The sequence below is a fragment of the Prinia subflava genome, chromosome 10 (assembly GCF_021018805.1).
Source record: "Prinia subflava isolate CZ2003 ecotype Zambia chromosome 10, Cam_Psub_1.2, whole genome shotgun sequence".
NCBI classification, from domain to species: domain Eukaryota; kingdom Metazoa; phylum Chordata; class Aves; order Passeriformes; family Cisticolidae; genus Prinia; species Prinia subflava.
In genome coordinates this window covers 17,116,236-17,130,633 of record NC_086256.1, presented here as the reverse complement: position 1 = coordinate 17,130,633, position 14,398 = coordinate 17,116,236, and the positions used below count along the sequence as shown (strand labels likewise).

The 14,398-nt window shown below is 36.0% G+C and overlaps 1 protein-coding gene across 2 annotated transcripts in view; it reads right to left on the bottom strand.

Annotated features, from left to right (window-relative positions):
* Nucleotides 1-234: 234 nt before the first annotated feature.
* The window catches only part of ABCD3 (ATP binding cassette subfamily D member 3), a 36,149-nt gene continuing 21,985 nt past the window's right edge, over nucleotides 235-14,398 (bottom strand). For both annotated transcript variants that reach the window (XM_063407546.1, XM_063407545.1), the window contains exons 4-23: nucleotides 14,274-14,362; nucleotides 13,352-13,421; nucleotides 12,478-12,575; nucleotides 11,808-11,931; nucleotides 11,350-11,406; nucleotides 10,071-10,213; nucleotides 9,669-9,738; nucleotides 9,184-9,253; nucleotides 8,963-9,060; nucleotides 8,793-8,884; nucleotides 8,240-8,328; nucleotides 8,091-8,163; nucleotides 7,039-7,102; nucleotides 6,617-6,694; nucleotides 6,461-6,526; nucleotides 6,269-6,358; nucleotides 5,932-6,051; nucleotides 5,406-5,510; nucleotides 4,021-4,077; nucleotides 235-3,269 (exon numbers count right to left, since the gene is read on the bottom strand). In XM_063407546.1, coding sequence (XP_063263616.1) covers nucleotides 3,192-3,269; nucleotides 4,021-4,077; nucleotides 5,406-5,510; nucleotides 5,932-6,051; nucleotides 6,269-6,358; nucleotides 6,461-6,526; nucleotides 6,617-6,694; nucleotides 7,039-7,102; nucleotides 8,091-8,163; nucleotides 8,240-8,328; nucleotides 8,793-8,884; nucleotides 8,963-9,060; nucleotides 9,184-9,253; nucleotides 9,669-9,738; nucleotides 10,071-10,213; nucleotides 11,350-11,406; nucleotides 11,808-11,931; nucleotides 12,478-12,575; nucleotides 13,352-13,421; nucleotides 14,274-14,362 — 1,731 coding nt within the window. In that variant the 3' untranslated portion in view covers nucleotides 235-3,191. The remainder of the gene's footprint in view (nucleotides 3,270-4,020; nucleotides 4,078-5,405; nucleotides 5,511-5,931; nucleotides 6,052-6,268; nucleotides 6,359-6,460; nucleotides 6,527-6,616; nucleotides 6,695-7,038; nucleotides 7,103-8,090; nucleotides 8,164-8,239; nucleotides 8,329-8,792; nucleotides 8,885-8,962; nucleotides 9,061-9,183; nucleotides 9,254-9,668; nucleotides 9,739-10,070; nucleotides 10,214-11,349; nucleotides 11,407-11,807; nucleotides 11,932-12,477; nucleotides 12,576-13,351; nucleotides 13,422-14,273; nucleotides 14,363-14,398) is intronic.

The window sequence follows — 14,398 nt, the reverse complement described above, 5'->3', positions numbered from 1 at the left end:
ATCCCAGTGCTCTAAGTACCTGTCTTTAAGAACTGAGCTCATGTACTTGGCTAAGCCTAAACCAGATGGCATCACCTGGCTGATTACAGGACAAATTACAGACAGCACTGCAGATTTTCAAAGCTGAACACAAGACCATCACCTCATTGAGCAACTCAGCATTTGTTGTGTATGTGTTCACTGTATTATTACAGAATTTCTCATCGCACCATTAAGAAACATGAAAAGCCTAGATATATTTTATCTTTAGATTTTTTATTATTATTATTTCAGAGGCACTTAATGTCTTACATTTACATAGCGCCATTTCCCCCTCCAAAACACTTTACAGTATTTACACACAGGAATGTTTCCCACCGTTGAAATGCAGCCATCTGACTACTTCCAGTACCATCTTCAAAGCACCAACAATTTGAGACAAAGTATTCATCAGTATGTTGTCTACTAAGATAGTTCAGAATTCCATTTCATGAACTTCCAACTTGTGCTATTCAAGAATATAACTAAAACACAGTATCACAGTGCAATTCTGCAACAGAACAGACCTCGATCATTTTCATTAGATTTTTTTTACAATCTCTCATTAGATCAAGTCTATCTCAAACACTTTAATGTAAGGCCTTTTAAGAATATAATTCTAAAATATCATTCTTTTTTATATTTCCTTTATAAGCCTCCCTTACAATCAAACACAGAAGAGTATTTTTCTTTCCTTTCAGGTTATTTAGAAACACAAGTCCTGGCCCTAAGGAGATACCAGCATCCTCAGTTTCAACAAACTTCATGGCACCTAAAGGCAAACCGATTCCTCCTTGGATTTGGAGATGGATTTGTTTGCTTGTTGTTAGTTTTAAAAATAAATACAAGATTACACAAAATTCTGTTACAACCAGTAAAATTGTAAAGTACAATTGGGATTGGCTGCTGGGGGCAATGTAAGTGTGCTGTGTATGGTTTTGCTTATTAGCATTAAAAATACATTAAAGTATCCCAAGGTCACTACTCCACTGCAAAAGACTGCCCTAATCACGAAGATCATAGCAACTTTCTCAGTTTTGAGATTAATTTTTTGTCTCTCTAAAAGGCTATTAAAACATCCCTTCTAAGAGAAGAAGTTGCATTTGTGCTGAGAACTTCCACAAAAAAACCCAACCCAAACCAAAAGCCCTCCCCACACAACCACCTATCTGGCATCCCTATTTCCATGGTTACACTTTGAAAAAGACTACAACCTCACACACAGCATGCTGCTACCTGCTACGTTATGGCTGATGTGAGAATCTGAATGAACAGAAACAAGAGATTAGTGAAATCAGGCACCTATCTGCCTTCCTGTTAAACAAGCACAAAAATTATTCTGGTACCTTATTCTCTTGAATATGCTATACTTCAGAGAGCAGCTTTTATGATCCTCATTAATGCATTATACTCTGATTCTGCTGTGGTCGCTAGATTCTTGTACCAGGAGAGCTGTTTGCATTTCAGTACTTTGAAAGGATACTGACAGCTAGGGGCAACAACTATGAAAAAAAGAAAAATATTAACAGGTAGCAATTTCAACATGAAAGAAAATTACTAATTAAACTGGGTAAAAATTAACAAATAGCAGTGCATCCAAGTACCTATTCATTTTATAAAAACTAAGGGCTTTTTAAAATCTAAACCCTTGATAAAAGATGCACAAAGTACAGACGTATTGCATATTTTGTGCATGCCTTCATGTAGTGCATTCCTATATTATATCTTACATGGAACACTAAAAAACTACTAGACCTTCACTGTACTACAGGTATTGTAATTTTTTTGTTTTAAATCCTAAACAGCAATTCAGTTTGAATTATACCTTCCTATTCCCTGATCACAAAAAACACCTTGCTGCATTTATGTTTGTCAAACAACAACCACAGTAATCATCTGCATTAAAAAAACAATAACAGAAAACTATTGTAAGAGTTTGGCTCCTTTGAGGGGATTTGGAAGCTGGAACAAGAAAACCAGCAAAGACTGGAGATCCTTACAAAACACAGAGAATCACTGGTAAATAATTTGTGTCAGAAATCAAGAAACATCATGACAATTAGAGAATAAACATGAAGAATGAAAGCGTTGTTTCAGACTTCACAAAGAAGACCAAACAGAGAGTGCCATTATCACTTCTTTCAAATTCAGACCTGAAGGGGAGCTAAAACTATAAGATCATCAGATTTTTTTGAAGAGGGAGAAAAGGAGGAACATGGCAAAAGTCACTGCTGTATTACAGGACTGAACACAGGACAACCGTCTGCTATTTCACAGATCCTCTACTGATTTGAGGAATGACTGGACCCACATTCTTTTCTCTGTTTCTTCTTGTGGGAGTCATTCATTTCTTCAGAGCTAAAAGCATTCACAGGCTTGTTTGATACAAGGATCATGGCTTTTCTTTCCCTCCCGTTTTTTCTTGTGGGTCAGTCCTTTCCTCCCTCAACCTCCTCTCAACTCTTCATTATCACAATATTTCTCTGACAGAAAAAGGACAGTTGGCCTGGAGGATGGATGAAGCTTTTGCTAAATTGGGAGAGAATGGGAGCTGAGCTGCAGAGAGAACTGCATGGACAGACAGATGTTAAAGATTAATCCAAATCCCAGCAAAGAACAACCTTAAGTTTTTTTTAAATACCAGAAGGAATTAGTTTTGTCTTTTAGTTTCAGTTCATCCTTTTTCAGCAAGGGCACGTTGGCTACATCACAAGGCTTGGCCAAGGAAAAGGCTCTTTCATTTAACAGGGCACAGATCTGAAGATGGGACAATGTCCTGCACCATGCGAGATCGCTCTGAAACATGCACAGAACAGCGCAAAAATCCAAGACCACTTTGCAGGAACAAGAGAGGTAGCAACCCTAATTTTAACAGGGCTTTTCACTGAAGGGAAAGAAGGTCTACAAAAGTCAAATCAGCCGATTTCAAATGGTTTGCATCCCAGGATGAATCAGGTTACACTAATTTAAGCCCAATTTAATTTAGGCAGGTTTTTAAACCACAAGAATAAGGACATTCTTAGTACGAATCAATAATTAAACCAACATATACACAATTAGCAATATCCTACATAATAGTAAATGCTTAACAAGCTGAGTAATTTTATGGTACACTGTCTGACATTCTACACACTTCCTGTAATCATCAGTCTCTAGCAGTTCAGTTCATGATTTTAAGATCCGAATTCAACTGTGTCTTCGGTTATTTTCTTGAACTCATAGTTTCCTCGGCCATCCATATGCAAGTAGAACTGAAAAAAAACAACGTATGTTATTAACCACCTAAAAATTACCAGCTCTATAAAGACCTAAATAAATTATATTTTGAAGTACTTCTAAAAATCTTCTAAAAACATTTAAAAAGTCTTAGCAAAATCTTAAACTCAGAGTAAGCTGCTCCCACCTCACACATCATTAAACTCATCTGGCTCTGTAAAAATGTTAAACTTTACTTTTGCATATCATACATCAGTGTGCTAACAGCCACATCTAGACTTAACACTGTTCTCTTGGTTTTTCTGACAATATACTTAGGGCACAGATTCATCCCTGTGTATTAATTCAGTATTTTTATCCACATGTACAGTCTATCTGCATAAAAAGAACAGTAAAATTTTAGTTTGCAATAAAAAAGCCCACATCTTAGAGACCTTTTTTAAAAAGCATAAGTGTATTAGACATAACAAAAGCAAAAATATCCATGCTGTTTACTGAATTCTAGTCCAAGGATTTTTTTGAGTCTAAGAAAGAAGACTTAAGCATCTAGCAAGCCTCTCATATTTTATAGATACATATAAAAATTTTGGATAGCATTCTTTCATAACTAAAAGCATGAGAATACTTCAGAGTAAAATAGGATTATGAAAAGTAAAACCTGATAAAAACAAAACCAGCACATGACCTATTAGGATGTGAAATGATAACACCTCCAATCACCAAGTCAACTTCATAAGTCAGTCAACAAAATCCACAAATATTCTTAAAAAAGCAAAGATTACATACATCATGATGTTTCCAGAGTGACTTCCTGTGGGAAACAGTGAAGAGAGTGATTCCAACCTGTATGACAAAAATACCCACAAAACAGTTAATTCTTCTCATGGGTTAGGTGTTACTTGTTTTTCGGTATTATATCAGATAAAGATCTTAAACTCATAACCTCAAACTTACAGATTATTATTAACACTATACAGACATAGCTTTTTTTTTTTGCAAAATCTTGTAATAAAATGCAATCAGGAGCGAGTTATTTTTAATTGATTTCACTATTCTTTTACTCCTAAAGATCTGTCAAACATAGAATTAACTGAGTAAAAGAGGCAAAGCAGCAGGCAGGTAAAACAATAAAGCTGCTGAATAAAGCAATTTTAACAACAACAAAAAATTCCAAACCCACAAAAGCTGTAATGAATTACAAACTTGGAGTGACAATTTAAAGTGAATAACCTTTGTTTCCTTTCAACTCAGTCAACTATTCAGCCCCAACAGCAGCAGCAAGGACAAAATTACTCTGATGATAAAGCAAGGCAACATTTTTTCTTTCTGAAAGGACAGCCTAAGCAGGAATTCTATTTTTCAGTAACATGCATTAGCCACTTGGCAAGCACAAACAAATACTTAATAGAATATGAAGTATATGGAAAATAGAATTTAAAAATTGTCAGGTTATTGATACTGATGTGGTAAAATCAGATCATGAAATAATGCTCCTTCTCCTGGCAGAGTCCTCACCCAATGTCCATTCACTACTGCAGAGGGCTCCTTTAGTTTCAAGCACAAATTTCAATGGAAATGAAAGCACAGTTTTGTTCCATTATCATTCTGGAATATTGCTACTCAATAACTAATGTCATTTCAAGCTTTTTCTTTCCCAGACTAGGGTGTGAAATTGAATCTTATTGATTTCACATGGCACTACAGAGAATCTGTAATGGTGACTTTAAGAAGACAAGAAAACACAAATCCATATTTAGCATCATCATATTTTCCTAGAATGCTTGGCTTTTTGTATCTCAATACAAATGGAAATGTTAACTTCCAGCCTTTCACTTCTGTTGCCCTGGCCAAAAGAAGCCTTTCGAACAAGAAAATATTCTACGATTTTAGATTATTTGGTCCTAACTTGACATTCTAAGACTCTATCTGGCAAAGTAAGGTTACTTAGCAGTTAGTAAGAGTTCTCTGTATATCATAGAGGCTACATGTACATCTAAGTCATCCTAGGACTGCAAAATGATTACTGAATTCTAGTGTGTATAAAGCTGTATGCCCCTCTAAGCTTTTTTCAGATTTTTTTTTTATGCACCAGGCATAAGGAATAGTGAACCTTGTACCATTTTAGATTTCTTTTTAATGCACAGAGATAATTCCAGAACCAAAGAGCTCACCTTTCGGCAGTGGCTGTAAATGTAGCCCTCTACATCCACACTAACAGCACTGGTGCACTCATCCAGAATTGCAAACTGGGGCTTATGGTAGAACAGCCTTGCCATCTGGAATGCAAGCCAAAAAAAAGGATACTGTAGATACAGAACTACCAGCAATGGTGCAGTGTTAGAAGTTAAACTAAGAATGAGTGTCCAAAAATCTACTATAGAAAGGGAATGAAGTTGGTACCCCCTGAAACCTGAAAATCCCAAAATAGCACATTATCTTATACTTTTTTTATTCAAGAAATAATTATTTTAGAAATTCTGTTTATACAATGAGATCACACGACATGGTGAAAGGATGTTTAAAAGCCAGAATTTTCTTTTAAACTTTTGGTTATTTTCTCAATATTTACATATTTCACATTTTGGGGGTTTCTTTAAAGTCAAATACTAATATTTAATAAATAAAAATAGGGTACAGTTGAGATTTTGTTTTTTCTCATGTTCTGTATTTGTTAAGCATTTGTATTTTGAGACATACTGCCATTCTCTGTTTTTCTCCCCCGCTGAGTACATCCATCCAGTCCTGAACGCTATCCCAGCCTCCTTCACGTTCCAAGATTTGACCCAGCTGGACATTATCCAAGTACTCCTTCAGCACCTTTAATGGAAACAGCAATGACAAATAAAGCTTACATGAACTCAAAAGGCAAGTGGTTGAAAAAAGCTATAAAGGATTACACCATAACACTATCAACCCTGCTAAATATTAAAATCCTATTAAAAGCAGAGCTTTTCATAGCAGTTTCAGTATTTCTGAATTGGAAGCATTGCTCATCTTGAGCAAGACAAAGACTTAATGAACTAATTATCATTACCTGGTCAGAAATCCCTTTCTTTTTCTGATCTTCCAAAGTATCCGGATATATAACTTGATCTCTGAGCGTTCCTAGGGTCATGTACGGTCTCTGAGACACAATTAGAACCAAAAAGAGATGTCAAACACTTCTAAACACAGTCCAAGTACAACGAAAGAGAACATTGTTGTCGAGTAAAGTACTTGGTCTCACCTGAGGAACGTAGAACAACTTCCCTCTTACAGGTTTTGTTAAACGCCCTCCAAACAAAGGCCACAACTGCAAAAGGAAAAAGATCAGAACTTGACAAAAAAGTTCAATTCCAACTGTGCTTTGCATTCTCCCGTTTGATTTATAAAGTTCCCTTACCTCACCAAGAACACGGAACAGGGAGCTCTTCCCACACCCATTTGGCCCACAGATCAGCACATTTGCACCAGATCGAACCTAAAATCGCAATGCCAACACGTAAAAAGGCAGTGAGGAAGCATTGCTGAAAACTTCTACAATCACTAAGACAATCAGGTATCATCACATGGTTGTACACAACTTTCTGACTTGACAACAAGCAATTTCCAGCAAAAATTAGTTTTTTCCCCAACAGGTTTAGCACCAGCTGCAACTGGAAGAAAATGCACTTGCAACAATAACAAAAGCTTATTACCTTTTGTTTTTTAAACTAACGTGATGATTTGTTTGCACTTTTCTTATAAATAGGATGACCTTTGAAGCTATCATCTTCCCTTGAAAATTTTATATTGATGTTGTTTCCTATGACACTAAAAACTTACCTCAAAGTTAAGGTCTTGAATCAAAACATCTCCATTAGGTGTCACCAACGGAACATGGTCAAACCTGTACATATTGCAAAGTTAAAAAAGTAAAAACAAAAGTTGCACAAAAGAAGCCAATAGTGCATGTTTACTTGAGAGATTTAAGGCACTGAGAAACACTTCAGTAGTACTTCATTTGTTTTTCCAGTTTCCAGCTATTAATAGCTAAAGAAGTTCTTGACCTGAAAAGGTACCCTAGCTTTTAAATATCTCCATATTGGTTTTATCCCCTGTATTTTTTTTTTTTTAATAATCCTTCTAAGCCTTTGGTCTCCAAAATATCCTACAGATATAAATCTACATTTAAGAATGCATGGCATTTTAAACCTCGCAGTGAGGTGTATATCACTAGCTCTACAACACGTAATGAACGACTTCTCTGCTCACCTCTCCCCTGCCTTTTTTCAAATGAATAAAAATAGCTATACCATCTCCTTTCCTCCTTCCTTCCTCTCTTTCCCTTCTATTTCTCTATCTGCTTTCCACACTGTCCAGATTGAGATTATTTGATCTCCTAACTGCCTGTATTTTATGCCTTTAAGTAGTAAATACTATGCCAATGCTACATTCCTCAGACTGCAAAGAATGAAGGAATTGATCACAAGTACATCAACAAAATCTCTAAGCATGCTGAATTACAAGCAAGTACTTTGAAAACGTCCCCCGATTTTTACATCTGAATTATACATCTGAATAAAAGCCATAACTAACATATTTCTAAAAGGAAACAACATGGTCTGAGAAATCATATTCTAAAGGACAGTAGGAATGTTACCAAAAAGCCCAAGTCCAGAGAGCAGAATAAGTCTTCTGCTAATTTGGGAGGATAAGGATTGGCTTACAGAACAGAAATGCTGAGTGGGTGTGAGGTAGAGTTACTAGTAAATAAAGTACAACAGGAACTGCAAATTGTAATAATGGGTATTCAGACCTCTATTAGTGGTCATAGAAAGACTTAAAAAAAGTCTATGTTAAAAAAAATTGAACCTGTGGAAACTTTGCAAACATACTTGATAAGGTTATCACTGTTGATAATTTCTCCAGATCCAGGTACCAAAGAGAGAGGTTGTTTTTTATCTCCATCTTAAATAAAGAAAAAAAGTATTAGTACTGGAATGCTACACAGAGAGGGACATGTTGCATATTATATCACATCTACCTTTTTCTTGAGATATCATAGTACGCTGATATTTGCCACTGTTCAAGTCCTTCAGAACCTGCATCAATTCTGTGATTCGAGCTGTGAAACTTAAAAAAAGAAAAAAATCCATAGAAGCTCTAATGAGCACTATCAAACTGCTAAAATGACAAAGTTATTCAACCCAGCACAGAAGCAGAATGTTTACATTTTAGACTTGCACCAGGCTGTCTAATATGCACCATATTTACAAGCTCCTTCTCCTTTTGCTATAATAGCCAAATTTTACTTCTTACAATGTAAAAAAAAGTTTGCTAAATAATCAACACATAACTGATTTAAGAGCATTTGACAAGGTTTCAACTCAACATTCAAACTGCATTCTAGTAGTATCTAGATGTGTGAAATTTCTAGCGGATATAATCAGCACATCTTCAGATGTGTTTTCAGTATAAAAATTTTTTTAATTGTTGAATTTTTAGCACGCTGCAAGGAACAAAGCTCATAAACTTATTTTAATTCTACAATCAGTTTCTGAAATTGAGGTGAGAAAGATTCTTACTATTAAGCTTACCCAGCCAATCTTGTCATTTCACGGCCTGCTAGGACTATTCTGCCCAAAGCTTGAGACATTCTCAGTAGCATTCTTCCACTTTGGTAGTAATCCTAGAGTAGAAGAAAGTTTCTTTACATGGACTAACAACATTTAAAATCTAGAGGTTGTTTTAATTCTGGTCTATTTACCTCCAAAAGTTCTGCATGAGTGCTATTCTGATGACGAGGATCAGACAGGTTCAAAAATGGACGACTAACAACCAGGTAGCCAACCACAGTGGCAAGGTCTGCAGTTAAAGAATAAATATTAAGCTACACATCAATTGAAACAGTAAGAAAAAACACATTTCTTATGTAAAAAGTTTATTTTGTTATTTATAGAAATCCATTAGCACTTGACACACACTTACATTTGGCAATGATAGTGTCAATGAAACCCATAGAGAACCGGAACAGGATGAAATTATGCAAGTGTTCCACCTGGTAAATTACACAAGAAAGAAGTTCAAACTCTACCAGTACCTGGTTTACTATCTTTTCTTACACATTTGGTTCCAAACAGTTATTTTTTAGTACCTAAGATGCATTAACATGCTTTTAAGTGTGCTAAGCACTGCACAAGAGTCCCTGCTGGCAAAGACTTGCATTTGTGATCAAAACAACATACACATGAAATTAAATATTGAGAACAATAATTGTGATGGGTGACAAGAAAGGCCATTCTAACAGAAACATCTGTTCTGCTTATAGCCTACCAGCTAATTTTTTAATCTAATGAGTGTAGCAGCAAAAACACCAAGCTAGTCTAAGACAATTTATATAAACACAAGTCAAGAATCATGATAGAATTAATTAGGTTTCACTTAAAATGTTTTAAGAGATAAAAGAGGCTTACCAGCTTACGGAAAGTCTTGTGAATAGTCTGTTTTTCTCTCGAGTTTCCATTATAAAAAGCAATTTCCTCACTAAAAGAAACAAACAAAAATAATGCGTCTTCATTTTGTTAAAGACAGTTTTTGAAAAATGTCAGCCCTCAAATATGGGAATATAGCACTTTCAGTTACTTTATAAAATAAGGGCTTGTACTTTTTCAAACAGTAGAACATAGAATTATTATATCCCACTTAGTCTTGACCATGGAATATAATGCACATACAAATTACTTTACAGTACATAAAGATACAAATACTTGGCTGAGATTTGATAGCACCACACTTCCCAAGTCCATTTAAACACACAACTTCCATCTACTCCTCAGTATTGTCACTCATATCTTAGCATCCAAGTAAGTGTATACCTGTTAGTAATGAGCCGTGAGTTGACATATCTGTACTCCCCTTCATACTTTTGCTCTATAATAGTCATCTTGCCAATTGGTCTCCTTAAGCGTGTAAGGAAAAACCCTGAAATAATCAAGTATGCCATCATGCTAGCTGGACCCTGTGAATATAAAAAAAAGAATAAAAGCTTAGGGGGTCTCAAATGACAGGATCTGTATCCAAAATGCCCAGAAAGCAGGAATCCCTTGGTTCTCATCTCCTATGTGCCTACGTTGCCAATTCAATTATATGTGCAATTCCCATCACGTCACCTCCTTTGGTGTTGTAGATACTACTTTACTAATTTTACTAATTCTCTGTCCCTAGATGTCCTTCCCACCCCCGCCTTCTATTCAGGTTATCACCACCCAGTGTGACCTGTCCCCTACTGTCCTAGCTTATTCCATTAATGATTTACTGGTACCCTTTCATTTCTTCTCCCTCCTTTCTGCCTACTTCTTTTTCTTTACGTTTGCTGAACTGTCACACAGCAGTCAATATTTCAATCCCACTGTCCAATTTTATCTATACATATTTCCTGGATCTCTCAAGAAGTCCTAGATCCTAAGTTTCCATAGACGAAGGACAGATTAAATACCACTGCAGTGTGGAATGGCACAAACTGAATTTGGCATAAACTGCACATAATAACTACTACAGAGAGCAGAACAAAGACGTCCGAGACTGACAGAGTTACCAAGGTTTAGTTAAGCCTTACTGCAAGTCTGTCTCAACAAATTTTGTGGCATGTGACCCACAGCTACTCCTTTTCAACTCCTGAACATTTTTGATAATGCATCATTTCACTAATTTGAAGAATTAATTCTGCAATTATTCAGCTTATCCAGTCTTACAGCTCAATGCAAGAAAAGATTCCCCTTCACAGAGGCTGCACAGAAACAGTACATTTATTTTCAGCCTTAAACAGAATTCATGCAAGACATAAGCAGTCAAAAAGGTGTTGTACTAAACAGGATTTCCAAATAGGTACTCAAAGAAAATAAAGAACTTTCTTGGTCCTTCAAATTGTTGATCAAATGCCTGAAAATACTGGGTTTTATTTTGCTTGCCTCAAAATAGAGGGCACTAAAGCCCACAAAACATTAAGTGTAAATGTACATTTTCAGTATAGCCCTTCAAATAACGTAGGAATCCACAACTACTACCTAGAGTTTTCCGCAGATTCCAAACAGATACAAGGCTATAAGCAAAGAAGGGAAAATGTGCTTACAGTTCTAAAAAACCCGCTCAATTTACCTGTGCTCCTATTGCACTTGTTAGCTTGAAGATGTACAAAACTATATCCAAGAAGGGCTGTAAGAGAAACATGAGGGAAAAAGCCTTAGAACACAAACACAAAACTAATATAAAATGGTCCAGAAGCTATGTACCACCCCAAGAACATTACAGCTCTGTACTAAAATACTGGCTAGCCTTTTATACCAACTAAAAGCTAAAATAAAAGTAATCTCAGCCACATGACTTTTTCCTGAAATCACTGGCTCAGGAATTGAGCATAAAAACATCATGATCTTCAGATAAATACATACCACATAAGAAGAGTACTTTGCTGGTTTAGGTCTGTAATGACACTCACTTATCAAAGGTGGACTAGAACCCATAATAACTTAAGTAATTATGAGAAATTGTTGTGAGCTGACAGCCCCATCCTAAATGTGTACAGCTACTACTGAAAGTTCTCTTAAAAGACTTACCTTGCTAAGGTTTGAGTAGAGGTCCACTACACTATTACAGAATTTTTCCACATCCTGTGTCAGGAGTTGATCTGGATTAGCTATTCTGTTGTCCAGATTTCCCATTTTGTAGTATGTATAAGCTCTGAAACAAAACAATTGCTAAGTGGTAGAAAAAAAATTTGTTACCTGAGATCTGAAATAACTGGAACACCCTTGCTTCATACAACTGAGATGCTAAGTACTGCAAACAATAAATTACTGTATGGAATCAACACAGCCTGTGCTTCTACCTGACTAAATCCCCATTAAATGCTGCAGGGTTGTTTAGGCATTTATGCTGCAGGATGTCTGAGCTGAAGCTCAGGCTCATGCTGCTACTGAACTTAGAAAACCCTCACACACTGCTACAGCACACCTGACAACCAAATTTCAGTGCAGAAAGACAGAAGGAGCTACTCAAGTTCATGCAACCAATTCAGCCTTCACCTTATGAAGGCACCTGAAGTACTTTGGAAGCAGTACAGTGCACTTTTCCCCCAACTGAGCCAACTTCACTGTCTTTGTATCCATGGCAAATACAACCTGGATAAGCCACTCACCCTCAACTGCAAGCTAATTGCAACCTTCTTACTATGTACTTAAAATTACTTCAATCAACTTTTAAAACTGTAGACAAGGTGTTACTTACTTAAGATATTCTTCATAGAGGTATCTGGTAAGTCTCACTCGGAAGCAGAGTTTCAGCTCATTTAGACCATACTTCAGGAAGTTATTCACTAAAGAGATCTAAAAAAAGAGACAACAATATTTAACTAACAAGATCAAATATACTTTGATCAATTTGCAGCATAAATGAACTTGCATAAATTTGCAGCATGTGTAAACACTTCAAAACAGATCAGTTCTCTCCTTAAATCAATAATGCCATAAACACATCTAAGATCAATCAGACTGTCTACAGGACCACTGCTTAGGTTTCTGTCTCCAGGTCCCAGCAGATCTCACCACTTTAGATAAAATATATTCATATTGTGTATTTCCAGCTCTTCTGATAAACTCTAGAAAAGAGCCACCATTTGGCAACCATTGCCTTACATCTGTCTATTAGTTTTAAAATCTATTGCAAACCAGGTAGCAACAATTATTTCTATCTGGTGCAGAGCAGAGATGTCAACGAACTGAAGGAAAGTTAAAATGTGGAGGAAAGCATAAAAAATCTGTGAAAAATGTAAGAAATATAAAATTTAAAGTCTAGTAAAAAATCTTCATCTTCAATGGTGCCAAGAAACCCCAAACCTACAATTAAAATTGACATCAACAAAACTAATCTGAAAACCTGAACATATCTGCTAAAAAAATAGTTGCTACCAATAAAGAAATATGCTGATAAAGTCTCCCACATATTGGAGCCAGAAAATCAAATGTGTTTTCATACAGACCAGTATGTAAAACAACTAATTTCCATAGGTTTTAAGACACTCCTTTGAGATCTTTTCCTCAAAATCTTAATTTACATTTAAAATATGTTCTACTCATAGGTCAAGCACAAGAAGAACACTTACAGCAGGCATTGCAGCAATGAAGTTGAACAAGTATTTCTTGAAATCTTTTCTGCTGCGGCCAATGATAGCACTGTAAATGACCACCAGCTAAGAGTCAGTCACAAGAGAAACAACAAAGTATAAACTTGCATGTCTTAAGTAGATAAACTCACAGAGAAAAAAAAATCATCACGGAAACCTGTAGCATCAGCTGAAGGATCCAGCCTGACACCCTCGGGTTAGCTAAGCGGCAAGTGGCAGACTGAGCAGGTATCTCCTTTCTGCTCCTCTGGAACTGCCCACATTAAGGGCTCAGAAATTCACGGTCACAGAATACCTTCTCTGCTTTCACAGATTCTCCCAAGAGAAACAAAGCAGCCCTTCCATTCTACAAAGCACCAAATGTCTCTCCTCAAACACAGTATCATTTTGAATTCACAGTCTGGGACACATTCTGACTTGCTTCAATTAGCAACAAGACCAGAAAGAATGATTTGAGTTCTAAAAATCACTTTCTCACATATTAAGACTGAAAGCATTGTTTTTGTCAATCTCAAGAGTAAACAGCTCAGTGGGAAGAAAAGTCCTAAAATCCACACAACATGTCTAAGTCTAAGACATAAATCCACTATTCTGAAGTACCTCCTTGGACATTCAGAACAACAGGATTTAGAGTCTTCAGTGTATAAAATGTTACCAAATGAACATTTAATAGTTTTAAAATATTAATTTAATAAACTCATTGTACTGATGATCAAAAATAATTTAATAAATGAAATTTTACTTTTATTTACTAAAATAGAGTGGTCTCCCCCCAAATTGCAACTACACCAGTTTTCCAACATTTTAAACAAGCAGGCTATAAAATGTCTGAATACCTATTCTGACAACTTTCCCTGTTAAACACATGAGAGAATGTTTAAAAATAATAAATGTTAGGTACCTTTCAATGACTGTTCCATTTTGAATCATCCAAATGTCACAGTAAGTGCGGAGTACCAGCATCACAGCAATAAGCAGCAAATAACCTGTCTAGTACAACCACAGAAGTGGAAGTTAAATAATGGC